The sequence below is a fragment of the Colossoma macropomum genome, unplaced genomic scaffold (assembly GCF_904425465.1).
Source record: "Colossoma macropomum unplaced genomic scaffold, Colossoma_macropomum, whole genome shotgun sequence".
Lineage (NCBI taxonomy): Eukaryota > Metazoa > Chordata > Actinopteri > Characiformes > Serrasalmidae > Colossoma > Colossoma macropomum.
This window is the reverse complement of record NW_023494788.1, coordinates 11,165,838-11,179,836: the sequence shown is the minus strand read 5'-3', so window position 1 is coordinate 11,179,836 and position 13,999 is coordinate 11,165,838. Positions and strand designations below refer to the sequence as shown.

Sequence of the window (13,999 nt, the reverse complement as noted above, 5' to 3'; positions counted from 1 at the left end):
TTAAAGGGTGCTGAGTGTAGAAAATCGACCAAAAACAACAGTGAAACAGAGAAGAGAGAAAAAAGAAGGAGGATCCAGACATTGTTTTCTTCTGTGTTGTTTCACTCTGGCTGTGTGTTTCAGCTCGCCCTCTGTAGCCTGACCCTCTCACCTTAGCTACTGCCTAAGAAAACAAAGGCCAGAGGTCTGGGCTCGTCCTCTACACACACACGCGCACACACGCGCACACACACACACGCGCACACACACACACACACACACATCATCAGTGGGGGTGCTAGAAGCCCCCATTGCCTGTCCCACTGCTTTACACAGGACAAATCATCTGCGATACTTCAATTACACATTTAACCCAATTAGCCTCCCACCAGCTAGAGCTGCTCCCTCACACTCTGCCTCCCAACATATCTCTGTACCTCCACACTCAGACATACACACACACACACACACACACACACACAGCACAATATAGAAGAACAAAGCTGTCTGAGGGTGCAGTTGCGTTCCAATTGTATCCTCAACATACCCCTGATTTAATGAATGCTAATTAAATCAATAAAAGTTCATAATCATTTGTCATTGAGAGGCCCCCTCTCCTCTGGATACTGGCAGGTTGCTAAGCGTCCTGGTGTGTGCCTGTGTGTCATGTCCGACAGAGGGGCTAAAGCTTTATGCCTGCTTTTAAAAAAAACAAAAAGTATGAAAGGGAGTACTTTTTTGAGTGGAATATTCACAACTTCCCTCGCCTCCCGGCAAGCTGATAAAATAAGAAAAAGAGCAGAAGAGAATGAGGATGACAAAGCAAAAGGAGTGGGGTAGAGGACGAGAGATAGAGAGAGATAGGAAAAGACAGAGATAGAGACAGAGAGCGGGAGAGAGAGTGAGAGTGTGAGAGAGAATGGGATAGCAATTGTACTCTACATTTTAAGACTGTTAAAATGTAAATAAAGTAATTCAGAATTGTTTAATTCGAGGGAAACTTACAGAGTCAAAACCGTTTGCAGCAGTGGTGATAGGAACCAGACGTCTAAAGAGTTTAATGCCTCTAAAATCTACTTTACAGAAAGTTATTACACAAAATCATTATGAATACACTGCTTGATGATGGAGACATTGTTTTATGATAGTTTTGATTTGAGAGTTAGGCAAGAGTTAGGTAATTAGACATTTTAAAAAGTCAGTGGAATTCGCCTTTAAACCCTCATCTTTACGCTGTTTATGCAGCACTGTAAGTGACTATAGTAAAGCCTGTAAGGCCTTGTGAATTAAACCGAAATGTAATGGGCAATAACACACTTACTGCTATCTTTATTATAGTAATAAAGTATTTTACAGTAAGTGTCAGGAATATACATCAATTAAGTTGAAGGCAACAGTGAGAAAGTCTCATCCATACACATCAGTCAAGAGTGAGCAGACCTGTGTTGTGTAAACAAGCAAAGTCTTAAACAAACTGTACAATTTTCCAGAGTAAATGCTACTACTGTATTCCTGACAGCGTTCTCAGTCACCTCTCTCTTTCATCTCAAATCTGTCCTTTCCACAGAATCTCTCTCTCTTGTTCTCTCTTGCCCACTCTCTTCCCTCTGTTTCACACTTCCTCTCTTTCTTTCCCTTTTTGCCAAACTAACAGCATTTCTCTGTCTCCAGTCTGTCTCTATCTGTCTGTCTCTATCGCTCTCTCTCTCTCTGGCCCGGGGGGGTGCGTGTTGTGTCTAATCCGTGTCGGTGCCGTATTGAGCAGGTCTCCACGCCTGTGGAGCTAGGGCGCGGGGGGACACTGGCTGACACGCAGAGGCTGAAGAGGAGACAGCTTCATTAACAGCAGGGGCAAGCTAACACACATACTCACACACACACACACAGGTTAATGGGCAGTGCATATTTGTGGAGACTGGGAGACAGCTCTGGCCACTGATTAATACAGCAGACAGTTCCAAAGGCTACACAGAGAGACATGAGGTCAGACAGATACAACAAACAACTGCTAGAGTAAGCTATTCATGTTTTCTCCTGACATCATACAACATAGACCGCCTTAGCAGTATTGGCAAAAAAAATAATATTATTATTATTTTTTTATTAAAAAGTTTTAATTTTACATATTCTTTTTTTTCTTCTGGTAGCATGACTTCGGCCATTTTAATCATCAAAAGAATTGGTTTAAGACCTGGTGTTACTAATGGCCTCATTGGATGAGTACAAAGCATATTTTTTAATCCTAATGATTTCAAATTGTTTTAATAAATCTATAATAGTCATTTGAGACATTCCAAGAAAAACACGAAGATAACCAAACCATATGACCAAAAACTACAGCTGAGGGAGAATTCACTCTCCACCCAATTGACAACTAGCCAATTAATAATCCTGATCAGTTTTGAAAAGTTAGTGCAGATTCTTATAAATCTCATATTTTTAAATTTATCTCTACAGATGTACATATGAGATATGAGCGTTTACCTTGGTGTTGAAGCCCATAGCATTTTGGGATGTCTTGTAAAGTTCTGGGTATTTGAGCATGTTTTCTTTCCTGCAGGAGCGCTCAAAAATGCCCAGTGTCAGGGGTGGCAGAGCTGTGAAAATCTGAAAAAAAACAGGACGCACACAACAAACACAAATGTAAAACTTTACAACTTAATATAATGCAGTAGAACACAACAGAATCTCTGAATTTTAATTTTTTTTCTAGTATGTATAATTACTGAATTACTGACCAACTCTCACAAACCTTAGCGAGAATGTACTCAAACAGAAATGTACTGACAAATCAGCACATATAGTATAAATCTCAAATAGCAAAGCTAAAATTAGACCTAAGGACCTAAAAACATCAGGCTGTCTCACACAGAACAACAAGGAACGATAAGAGTAAGTAGGATTGTTCTAAAATGCACTGAAATGTAACTGGAAAAAAGCATCATGTAGCAGAGTTAAAAAATGATTTTTTTCAGGCAAAAAGTTTTAAATTATCATAACAATACTAAAAATATAAACAGTTAAAATGTGCTTAAGAACTTGTACTCTAACTAAAACTTTTGTATTGGGACATCCACGGACATATCACATTTCAATATCATGTGCAAGTTTGATGTTAGACTATTAGGAAAAAATCTTCTAACTGGTAAATTTCTTCAGCAGTAGACAGGCTGTTTTGTTCCAGACAACGGACCCCCCTTCATTTTCCCTGCGTCTTGCTTGCTCGCTGCACTTCGCTGAGCATGAAGCTTTCTGGCATTTATCTTATTTGGATACTCTCACTCCATATGCAAAAGTTATCTCACATGAACATCTGCCGTGATGCCCACAGCTCGTTAGCAGATCCACTGTATGGTTTTAGTATTTTTTTTCCCCTCTGTATAGTTTGAGCGTGAGCAGCTGCTGAAAGAGAGGAGTGGTATAATGGAGCAGAGAAGGTCACAGGGTCAGCCGAGAATCTTTCCCACTGGCCCAGCTGCAGCTTGCTGGCTTCAGCCGCCAGGGCTAAAGGATATGCTCTGCTGGACTCTGTTCTCAGAGAGACGGGGACTTCCATTCAGGGGTGGATTCGGACCGCTGCGTCCAATAGACCCCCTCTGAAGCCACGGAATTCCTCCTCTTTCAGATAAAGAGAGAATGCGCCGTGCCAAGTTGTTACTGCCTCACCATGCTGGTCAACCATAACAGAGAGCTGATGTGAAGCAACTTTCTCAGCTTTTTACTTTCTTTTTTTCATTCACCAGCGAAAACAGTATTCAAATTAATGGCTGTCAATAGTGAATAAGGAGTTTCCGTTCACTTTCACTCCCGTGAAAACAAGCCATTTTAACAAACAAACAGCAGAGCCAAAAGTTTCAACCTACACATAATATTGTGCAAGAATTTCATGGCCCTAAACATGACACATTAATTAATCTCACATGTGCCCAGCATTGGTCTCTGAGGCATCCCACAGTCACCAGGGCTGCGTGCTTTGTGTGTGTCTCTGGTTGTGTATACACTATCTAGTGTGTGTGGTGTGTGTGTGCCTGAATTCAACCTGCTCCTTTATCATCCACTGCTGACCACTTTAAGGCAGCTCTTTTGGGGCACGAGCGGCTGTTGTTGTAGCACATTCAGGACATAGTTCTAGGCACTGGGGGAATATGGACTTGACAAGGGCTCATAAATAAGAGGGAGATTTTCAGGATGTCGATGACACAGGCCTGCAGTAAAGGAGTCGCTTGGGCTGCTGCGGCTAATGAGTTTCTTACCTCAGCACAATAGGGGAGACACTTTAACACATTCACTCTCATAGTAAATTACAGTCAGACGCACACACACTTACCACGTTATACAGGCCGATGCACCAACGCTCGAAAAGAATCTGACCGGAGAAGCCGTTCACAAAGGCGAACCAGATCTGAAACACAGAGCAGACACTTTTCATAATCAGAATGAAATCATGGAACAGATATTTAAACCACAGCACTCTTGATGATCACATAATCCTACAGGTGTTGAATGAGAACTAGAATTAGAAGGTAAAAGAGAATAATTCTGCCACACTCACACCGCCACTTAATTTTGGGACTGTTTTTCATATTAATAATTTTTCTTAGATTATAACACTAGTAACTTCTACTGTGCATCAAAAAATGTAGATGTCGTCTTCAAAAGTATTTTGGAAACAACATTAAGTTACTCAAGGATAAATAATATACTGTAATTATGTATTTGTAAAAAATTTGGTAAGTTATCTGTAAAGAGATATGGCTGTCACTTTTGGAATACAAGGCTTTATGGATATTAATTTTAAAATTTCATTGAGTCTCTTCATTCAGAATCATTGACTTCTACTCTTCGTTCATAATTCTGAACACATCTAAAATTTCTTTATCTTTAACATTTATTTTACAACTTCCTATTAATTACTTTAGAATTATATAGGCAGGTGATGTGGAACAGGACTAGTATGTTAGAATCATTTTAGGCATTTATCTGTCACCGTACTGGTTTTATATTATTGAAGATATTTAATTTCAAGCTTTTGAATGGTGGTTCCAAATATTTCAATGGCAGTGTCTGAAGATGTGCGCACATTGTGTCATTCTCTGTAAATGTCATCAGAGACATTAAAAGGCTACCATTTCTTTCAAATATCTACTGTCAGAATAGTCGTATGCAGAAATGCAAGGGCTTCTGGTCAAATGACATGTTTCCAAGTAAAAATAAGTTAACACATCCTCCACAAAGAACACACAACTGTGCATTTTAATGCACTCTTCCTTTTTACTGTAAAATGTTCCAATAATTATAATCCAGGAAGTAATTACACAACAGAAAGGAACCTTGCGTAAAAAGAAAAAAAAAAGGTTTTGATATGACAGTGACGATATGATCTTTTTCTATATGCATTTCCTAAAATTATGTTTTTACTGTGGAACAGCCATCTTTTTACTTTCATACTTCAAACTTTCAGTTTTATACTTTCATAGAAAAAAAGCATCCAGCATGGTCCCTACAAAATTTTTCACCATGAGATTCTTCACTTAGATCAAAGTCATCTTTACTACTATCACTATCTTTGTGTGAAAGAAAAAAGTGCGGAGAGATGACCCCTTCTCCCCACACCGCCCACTCTCTCTCTCTATCACTGATAGCGAAGGACAGAGGCTCAGCCAAAGATTACCATCAAAGAGGACGCATGGTGCTCACACTCAATCTGACTTTGCTCAAGCCTCCTGTGGACTGTAGCAAGTGTTCCAAATTACAATAAAAATATAAATCACAATAAAAAAATTTTACTAAGATAATGCAAAATTGGTTTTATAAATAGAAGTTTTATTAGATAGCACCCTTCAGTTAATAGAAGGAGTCATTAGTTAGAAGATTAGACAGTTAACTCTTAGGAAAAGCTGCAACACATGGTTAGACTGCTCAAGAAGTGGTTGCTGTAGAAGATATGAAAGCTTAGATATGTCTTTGCTACCAGTATCAAATCACTCAGAAGGTCTGGAGCCTCAGGTTTTGATTGAAGTTACAGCATGAGCTCAGCAGATCATCACTCAGAGAGGCAGCTCCATGTCACAGAAAAGAAGGAAGAGACAGCATACAGGGGTGAGTCGCACTACAGTGGAGTGTGGGGATGGGAAAGCAGACTTTCTCGCTTTTTTGTCTACACAGTAATGGTTCCCATGGCCTTAGACTGGACAGAAAAGATCAGAGGAGCAGATCACTGGAGTTTCCCTCTAAGATCCAACTTATGAGGTCCTGACCTGGGAACAGCCTTCCCTGGAGGAGTTTTCTTAAAAGAAACCACAACTACTGATCTTCTATCAGTGGAACTTCTACTCCCAGTCCACCAGTGGAGAGTTATGGGGCTGGAGAGAGAGGGGAAGGTTTAGGGGGATCAGAGAAAAGCCTGAATGAGGTGAGGGTCAGAAGACAGAGGAAAAGATAAGGTGTATCTAAACCATATGCCACACAGGCCAGGATTACCACCTAATAAGTCCATTAGTAGAGCAGGCCATGACACTCTACTGCCTGTATGGTACAGCTAGAGGCTGGAGACACTGAAGAAAACCTGCTGGGCTTACAATTACATCTATAATACAGTGTGTCAGAGATGAACCTGGATATTTGATATGATGTGACTGAATAAGCAGCTGGATCTGAAATGGTGCAGCATTAGCAATTACAGCTTCAATCAGAACTGAAATTTTGGTCAGAAACTGAATACAGCCAGAGAGCTGCCTGTCCAAGTCTAATCCAACCCAAGCTGAACATGATCCAAGCCAGACAAACTTTTGTCCAAACCAAACCTGACCACATCATCAAGCTTTGAGTCTTAAACTGAGCCAAACTCAACGAAATTCTACCCAAAACTGACCCGAACTGGCCAATTATCCCCCACAGTAGCAAAATGTTTGGTAACACTTTATTTTGAGTGGTGCTTTTAGATGAAACAAACACTCAACGGACTCTCAGTAACATGCCAAAAACATATGAGGGTTAGGATTAGGTTTTGGGTTGAGTTTAAGGTTAGGGTGTGGATTAGGGCCAGGGTTAGGGTTAGGTTTTGAGTAAGGCTGGATAAGGTTAGGTTTTTGCGTAATGTAAGTAACATATTACCAACATCATTATTTACATTAATGTAAATAATGTATCAAAAGAACATCTTTATATGTTTACTTCAATGTTCAGATGCTTCACTACTGCTACTTCACTGGTGTTGTTGATGTGTTACTGAGAATTTGTTAAGAGTTTATTAATCATCTACAAAGGACCAAATAAAGAGTTACTAAGTTTTCAAGCATGGTGCTGGTTAAATTAGCATGTAGAGAAAGTAATGTCAGTCAACAGACCATGGATAAATAAGATTAAAAATAGAAGAAGAAGAAGAAGAAGAAGATTGAAAATTTAAAACGTTAATTTTGCTTTAAAGAATTTATTCATCAAGCAGTATCTTCAAATACCCAGTTTTTTTGCTTGTTCTCACTACGTAATGTGCACATATAGGCTGTTTCAGTTTTCATTTGTTTAATCCAAAAACTATTTCTGTATATATTACACATAACATTAAAATATATTTTTGTTTAAAAATGGACATCAGGGCAAAATTCTGTCACGCAAGTGGGTGAATCCAGCATTCCACATTAAAAACTGTTTAAGGAACTGCAAGTAGAGAGGAAGCAGGGAGAACTGCAGAGTAAAATCTGTCAAATGTGCAAGGTGGGTTGTGAGAACCGAAATATGAAATTCAAATTCGACCTAAACCAGACACATTTTTGAGAAATAATGTCCAAACCCAACATGAGCAGTTGGGTTTGGACAAACATTTCAGGCTCTAACTGTAATATATTGCTCTCTATAGGTTTCAGATGTGTAAAGTGCAGCAGCATGTCAAAGCATACCAGCAATGAATGAGTGAAAAATGCTTAGTTTCAAAAGGTAATAGCGCCAAGCACCCATTCAACTGAACTGACTTCTGAGTGTGTGTGAAATGACACAGGCTTCTGCATAGCTGAACAACATCCACATAGCCATGGTTCTGAGAGGCAAACACTGCATCCTAATAGACCGTGTGCGCGTGTGTCAATGTGCAAGGCACGGCTGTTGAGCAGACACCAGGCTTGCTGTGTAGGGCCCGAGCCAGGCGGACATTTCTTCGCTTCATTTAACTCCATTATGAAAGCATGAATTGCTACAAATTCTTGATTTTGACAGAACCCCCAACCGAGGCCCCAGCATGCAACACCAGCCCCCTACACACACACACTCACAAACTGACCCTATTCTTTCAATGATGCGAGCCAATGCGTGAAAACGTTCCCAAAACAAATGTCTGTCGCCCCTTCTCTTCACACCCTCAGGCGAGAGAGGGAGAGAACCCCCCCCAAAACCACGCCCACCCATTCCAGCTTCACATCAGGTGCATTCTACCGTGATATTGTTTTTAAAGGAGAGCTGCTGTCCCATCCTCCCTTCTGCTCTCTCTCACTCACACACACGGTTTTATTTTTATGTCTTGTCAGGAAATGGTGTTGTACATATACGCTATATGTATTTTATGTACAGTTCAGTGCAAAAGTCAAAGAGCACCCTTCATTTATTCAAATCCCAGTCAAAATGGCCATTAAGTACAAGTTGTGCATTTTTCAGGAGATATTTCTGAGGAGATTAGATACAAGATAATCCACTTGCATTAGGAAGAGGGAAGTAACAGGAAAAAGTGAAAAACATTTTTGAAAGAAAAAGAAAACCGTGCAAGACCTGCCAGATCACCAAAACTGTCACCATCAGATAAACAGTATTCAAAGCTTTTATCTTTGAGAGAGAGGAGAAAGTCCAGCTGCTTCAGATCTGAAAAAATCCACAGGTTTTTCTGTCCATCCTTCCACTGTGAGAAGACAACACTATGGGTCTAAAAGAATGTGTGGCAGAACATGCAGAGGAAACAGAAAATGAAAACAGAAAAGTTGCAGTCCAGACCTCAACATCACTAAATGTGTTTGGGATTATTTAAATTGTGAGAAGCAGAAAATCCAACCGAGACTGAACTTTGAAGATGTGTAAAAATAAACCTGCAGAATTCTGAAAGCAGGTCTCCTGAAAAGGCAAGGCAAGTCAAGTTTATTTTATTTATTTGATTTTCTTTACTGTTGCTCTGCCTGACAAAGAAGGCTATATGTTTTCTGTGGTTTTATAACAAAGTAAAAAAAACTGACATGTACCAATGTCCTGCAAACATGTACATATACAGAGCCAAAACACATAACTATCAGAATAACTGCACTGAATTCTTTCTAAACTAGTGACATAAACCAGTGTCCGTGTTCCATCTTCAGTCTGGTCTGACCACTAACTTTCTCTCTCTCACACACATACACAGATGCTGTAAACATCACAGTCCTAGTCTGGGGTGGTGTGTGCCCAGAGGCCGGTGGCTAGCAGGCTGCTGTGGGACCGGTACTGGCCACCAGCCTGCAGTGTATTGTTGTGCTAAGTAAAAACCTCTCTATTCATAGGCAGCAGTTAAATACGTTTGTGTGAGTGAGTGTTTTGGCCTGCTGCTCTCTCTCTCGCTCTCTGGAGAGAGGCACACATTGATTTGCTCATTACGGCTGCAGTTTTTTCCTCTCTTTCTTTTTTCCTCCTTCTCTCATTCAGCACAGCTCAGCGCTGGGGTGTGGCTGGCCTCTCCCCCCACCGCACAATCCAAAAAAGCAAGTGTGTGTATAGTGTGCATGTGGGTTTCACACGAAACCTGGCCTGAGCTGCTCCCGGAATTCCATCAGCAAATCAAAAACCAACAGATTCAAAGTCAAAGCTCATTCAAAGGAGCTGATCCTGAGACATAGTTTATAAAAAGAGAAAGCACAAGAAGACAAAGAGAGAAAATAAAAAGAGAGAGAGAGAGAGAGAGAGAAAAAGAGAGATAGTGAGTAGGGGGGGGAGTGGGATTTGTCCTCTGCACCCCATAAGGCCCCTGTGCTCCTTTACTGTGTCCTTAAAATGCAGACGGGGCCCTCTGCCTTTCTCCCATACATAAAGAGCCTGAAAGAAAGAAAGCAGCCCAACAAGCCAAGCCTGAAGAAAGAGAGGTGCTAAACGCTTTGGCAGAGTGTACGAGAGAAGCAGAGTGAGAGAGGCTGAGAGAAAAAGGTTGAGGAGTTGGATAATGAGGGCACCAGGCAGCCTCATTCTGTAGGCCATCCGCTCAGGCTTAACCAGCCTCTTGTAATTACCTCATAAATGCCACTTGTCCATCAGCCTGAGTGAGGACTGCTGACGAGCTGTCAATCAAATGCTCAACAGCCCTGCTGGACAATAACGGCTGTGTGAGAGCGAGCTTTTGTTTGCTAAATGCAGACAATCCTACATTATTTCAGAGAAAACTTTTCTTTCACTATTGTTGCTACAGTACTAAAATCTAACTTTGATCCTTTTTTATCATTATTTTTATCCATTTCATACTGTAATCAGCACATTAACAGTATTTGACAATATGGTGACAATGCAAACAATAAACAATGCCTTGATTATCGTCCATGTTCAACTGTATGGCAAAAATGATACCCTGGCATATGAAATAATCTAAATCTAGGTGATATATATCAAATTTTTTTTGCTTCATTTAAAGGGCCTGTGTTTTTCTTGTATTTTATTTCTTTCTCTAACAAAAACAGTCAAAATTAATTGTTACACACACACACACACATTATATATATATATATATATATATATATATATATATATATATATATATATATATATATATATATATGAAATCTTTTTGACTGGCTGACCTAATTAAAAAAGCAGTACAGACTGAAACTTTTCTTATAACTTCAGCACGAACGGGCAGAGCTAAACTGCTGTAGGCTGAACAAAAGAATATATGTAGATGTGTTGGTTTTTATGACATCATAAAAACAACATTAGAAATGGGCAGTTTTTGCCTGAACAACAGGCTGTTTTGCCATAAACAAGTGAATAATACTTTTACAACAATTTCTCATAACTAGAAATGTTACACACAAGACATAAGTTCTCACTGGCGAGGATATTTTTCAGTCTGTCTAGCATGATTAACTGAATATTTGTGTCCTTTTCTGAGCTTCTGTTATCTATCAGGAGTTGATCTTGATTTGCAGTTTCTGCTGTTAGTCCAGTTTAATTGATCTTTATAGATTACTCAGATTGACAGTTTACAAGTAATTTAGCTCTAAAAACATCCTGATTGAGGCTTTGAAAGGCTTCTCTGTTTAGCAACAGACCTTGAAAATTCCTTGTCGTCATTCCTTCCTGCTAAATGATGCATAAAAAGAACATTTTAGTGAGTAAAAACTGCTACCAGAGCCTGTCTACTGTGTAATGGTACCTTTAATGTGCAATGGTTTGACTGGTTAAAGAAATCTCTTACAAAGACACACAGCGACATGCGCAAACACACACACACACCCACACAGTAACACGATGTTGCTCCTGTAAGGTTAAAATTCACATTAACATCTTCATTCTTGTTCTTCCAGGTTACAGCCTGGGAAATAGGGAGAATAAAAAAAATACACGCAGTCAAAGGTAAACCTATTAGTGCAACAAATGTATCTCTTTGGGCGCCCCCTGGGAAGCATGTGTCTTGGGTGTCAGGCCCTTACAAAGGCGAGGTGTTTGATACAGCAGGAGGCAGAGAAAGCGAGCAGTGAGTCTCCATTATAGTCACACACCCCCTGCAGCAGGCTGGGGGATACATTTCTCAGCCACAACAAAAGGTGTGCTCGGCACTGGGTCGCCTCGCCACCAGCAACTGCTGAACACTGCCCGCTTTCAAAATCCCAACACTTTTTCAGCCTGTGCCCAATTCAAAAGGAGGCTTGAAGCATTAAAAGGGTGAGAAACATTCAGAAGGCTTTAGAGGGGGAAGATCTGTAGTTGTTGCAGCTGCGTAATGTATGTGGAAGGAAAGAAAATACAGCAAAAGTAGAAATAAAGAAAGAGAAAGGAAGACAAATACAAATCTCAATTTCAAAAATGTTGGGGCAGCATGTGAAATGCAAATAAAAACAGAAAGTTATTTGTAAATCTACTTTGAACTGCTTGTAAAACAAAAACAGCACAAAGACAAGTTTTTTTACCTTCTCAACTTCATTGTTCTTTGTACAATGAAATTGTTGCCTGTAACACATTCCAATAAAAGGTGTCATGGGGCAATTTAACAGGAAAAACATTGCAAAATGTTCAGAAAATACCTTAAACCAGTGACAAAATATACTTTAGTATACAAGGAACATCCAGGGAAGTCTCACCGTTCTGCCCAAAAAGTGTCAGTATATGATCCAACAGCTCAACCAGTGCAAAATACAACAAATCAAAAACGCATAATGAAAGAATAGCAAAAAACATCTGCCCTCAAAACTGCATCAATTGGTTTCTTCAGTACTCAAACGATTATTAGGTGCTGTTAAAAGAAAAGGTGATGTAACACAGTCCCAAACTTACCGGAACATGTTGCAGGCATCAAATTTGGAATGAGCATGTATTGACATATTATTAAAAAACAACAAAAATAAAGTTCATGAGGGGAATATTTTGTACTATTTTCAGTTTAATACAGGTGAAACTGAATGTGCTAATCACTGCTTTCCGTTTTTATTAGTATTTCACATACTGTCCCAACGTTTTTGAGGTTTGTATTGTGCACTGTGATCACAACAAGGTTTGTGTTAAAAAATGACTTTCATCAGCTAATCCAAAGAAAGGCAACAAACACATAAATGTGTATAAATATGGCATTTCTCTGCAAATTTGAGTGCACTGCAAACATGCATTATTTCTTATTTGCTGAGCTGAGGACGGAAGTGGTACAACAAGTACACAATACGTGCACATGGGATTAAAATATCTAGGGTTGAAATGATAAGCAATTTTGGAATATTCATAAATTAGGTTACAGTTAATTAAGAAAAACTACCATTTTGTTATTTAAAATCATGTGTTATTTTGCGTGTAGAACAGTTTCCATTTGCGCTAGTGAGGACTACAACTCTTAAGTCTTGACTAAACATTTCAAATAAAATTAAGAAAGACTCACTTCAGATGGCATTTTCATGTCAATTTTATTGACATTACTGATCATTTCTGAAAAATGTATAAGCAGTCCCAGCTTTAAAATGATCAAATGTAATCAGTGATTATAAAATTCAGGAGAGGAGTTTAAGTGGTGTATGTGGTAAGAGCCCACATCTTCCCAAACACAGTACAACACATTCACATGTGTGCTGTGTGCCGCCTCCACATCTGAAGAACAAGGCAGGCCCTGATAAGAATCATCCCTAATAAAAAGGACAAAGCCAAGACATGAGCTGAGCTGAAATGACAAAAAGTCCCTCTTTTCTCACCATTACTGCTTTTAGGATCAAAAAGCAAGTGGCAGTTATCAAATATCCTAATTTATTTCTGAGCTCCAGCTTTCGGTATCATAGACAGCTGTGACCATGGATGGACAGGAATCCAGAAATCCTTTTAGAGATTTATTACCACACATTAAAAAATGAGACCGCAAAAGAGAAAGAGTTCAGAGGTCAAGTGGCATGCAAGAGCAAGATGGATGGGAAAAAAGACAGATTTTTCAGGGGCTCATGTTTCTTAACTATGTGGCTAAGTGTCCTTCTTTGTCTGACATGACTGATGCTTCTTTCCTGACAGAAGTGTATGACATCAGGCCAGCTTGGCATGATTCAGTGCATTGTCCAGTCTCTCTGGAGTCCACTATATTGTGTAGCTGGAAATCGTGTCAGCAGAGCAGGTAGCTAATTTTTACCCCCAAAAGCACGTGCCGGAGACTGCACGACTGCCTACGAGTCCCTATGTCATATGCATGTATAAGCACTTGCTAAACCTAGAACACCTGGCTGCCTCTTTTAGTAAACAAGATTTGCCTGCTAACACCAGGCTTGTATATAGTACATATATAATATGAGCTGTGTTTTGTGTTTTGTCTTTTGAAGTGCACATATCTAAAACTAAACTAGAGCTT

The 13,999-nt window shown here is 39.6% G+C and overlaps 1 protein-coding gene across 8 annotated transcripts in view; it reads right to left on the bottom strand.

Annotated features, from left to right (window-relative positions):
* atp8a1 (ATPase phospholipid transporting 8A1) overlaps window positions 1–13,999 on the bottom strand; it is a 162,602-nt gene that overhangs the window by 22,781 nt on the left and 125,822 nt on the right. For all 8 annotated transcript variants that reach the window (XM_036568426.1, XM_036568434.1, XM_036568432.1 and 5 more), the window contains 2 exons: window positions 4,307–4,381; window positions 2,464–2,586 (listed from right to left, as the gene is read on the bottom strand). In XM_036568426.1, the coding sequence (XP_036424319.1) occupies window positions 2,464–2,586; window positions 4,307–4,381 (198 nt within the window). The remainder of the gene's footprint in view (window positions 1–2,463; window positions 2,587–4,306; window positions 4,382–13,999) is intronic.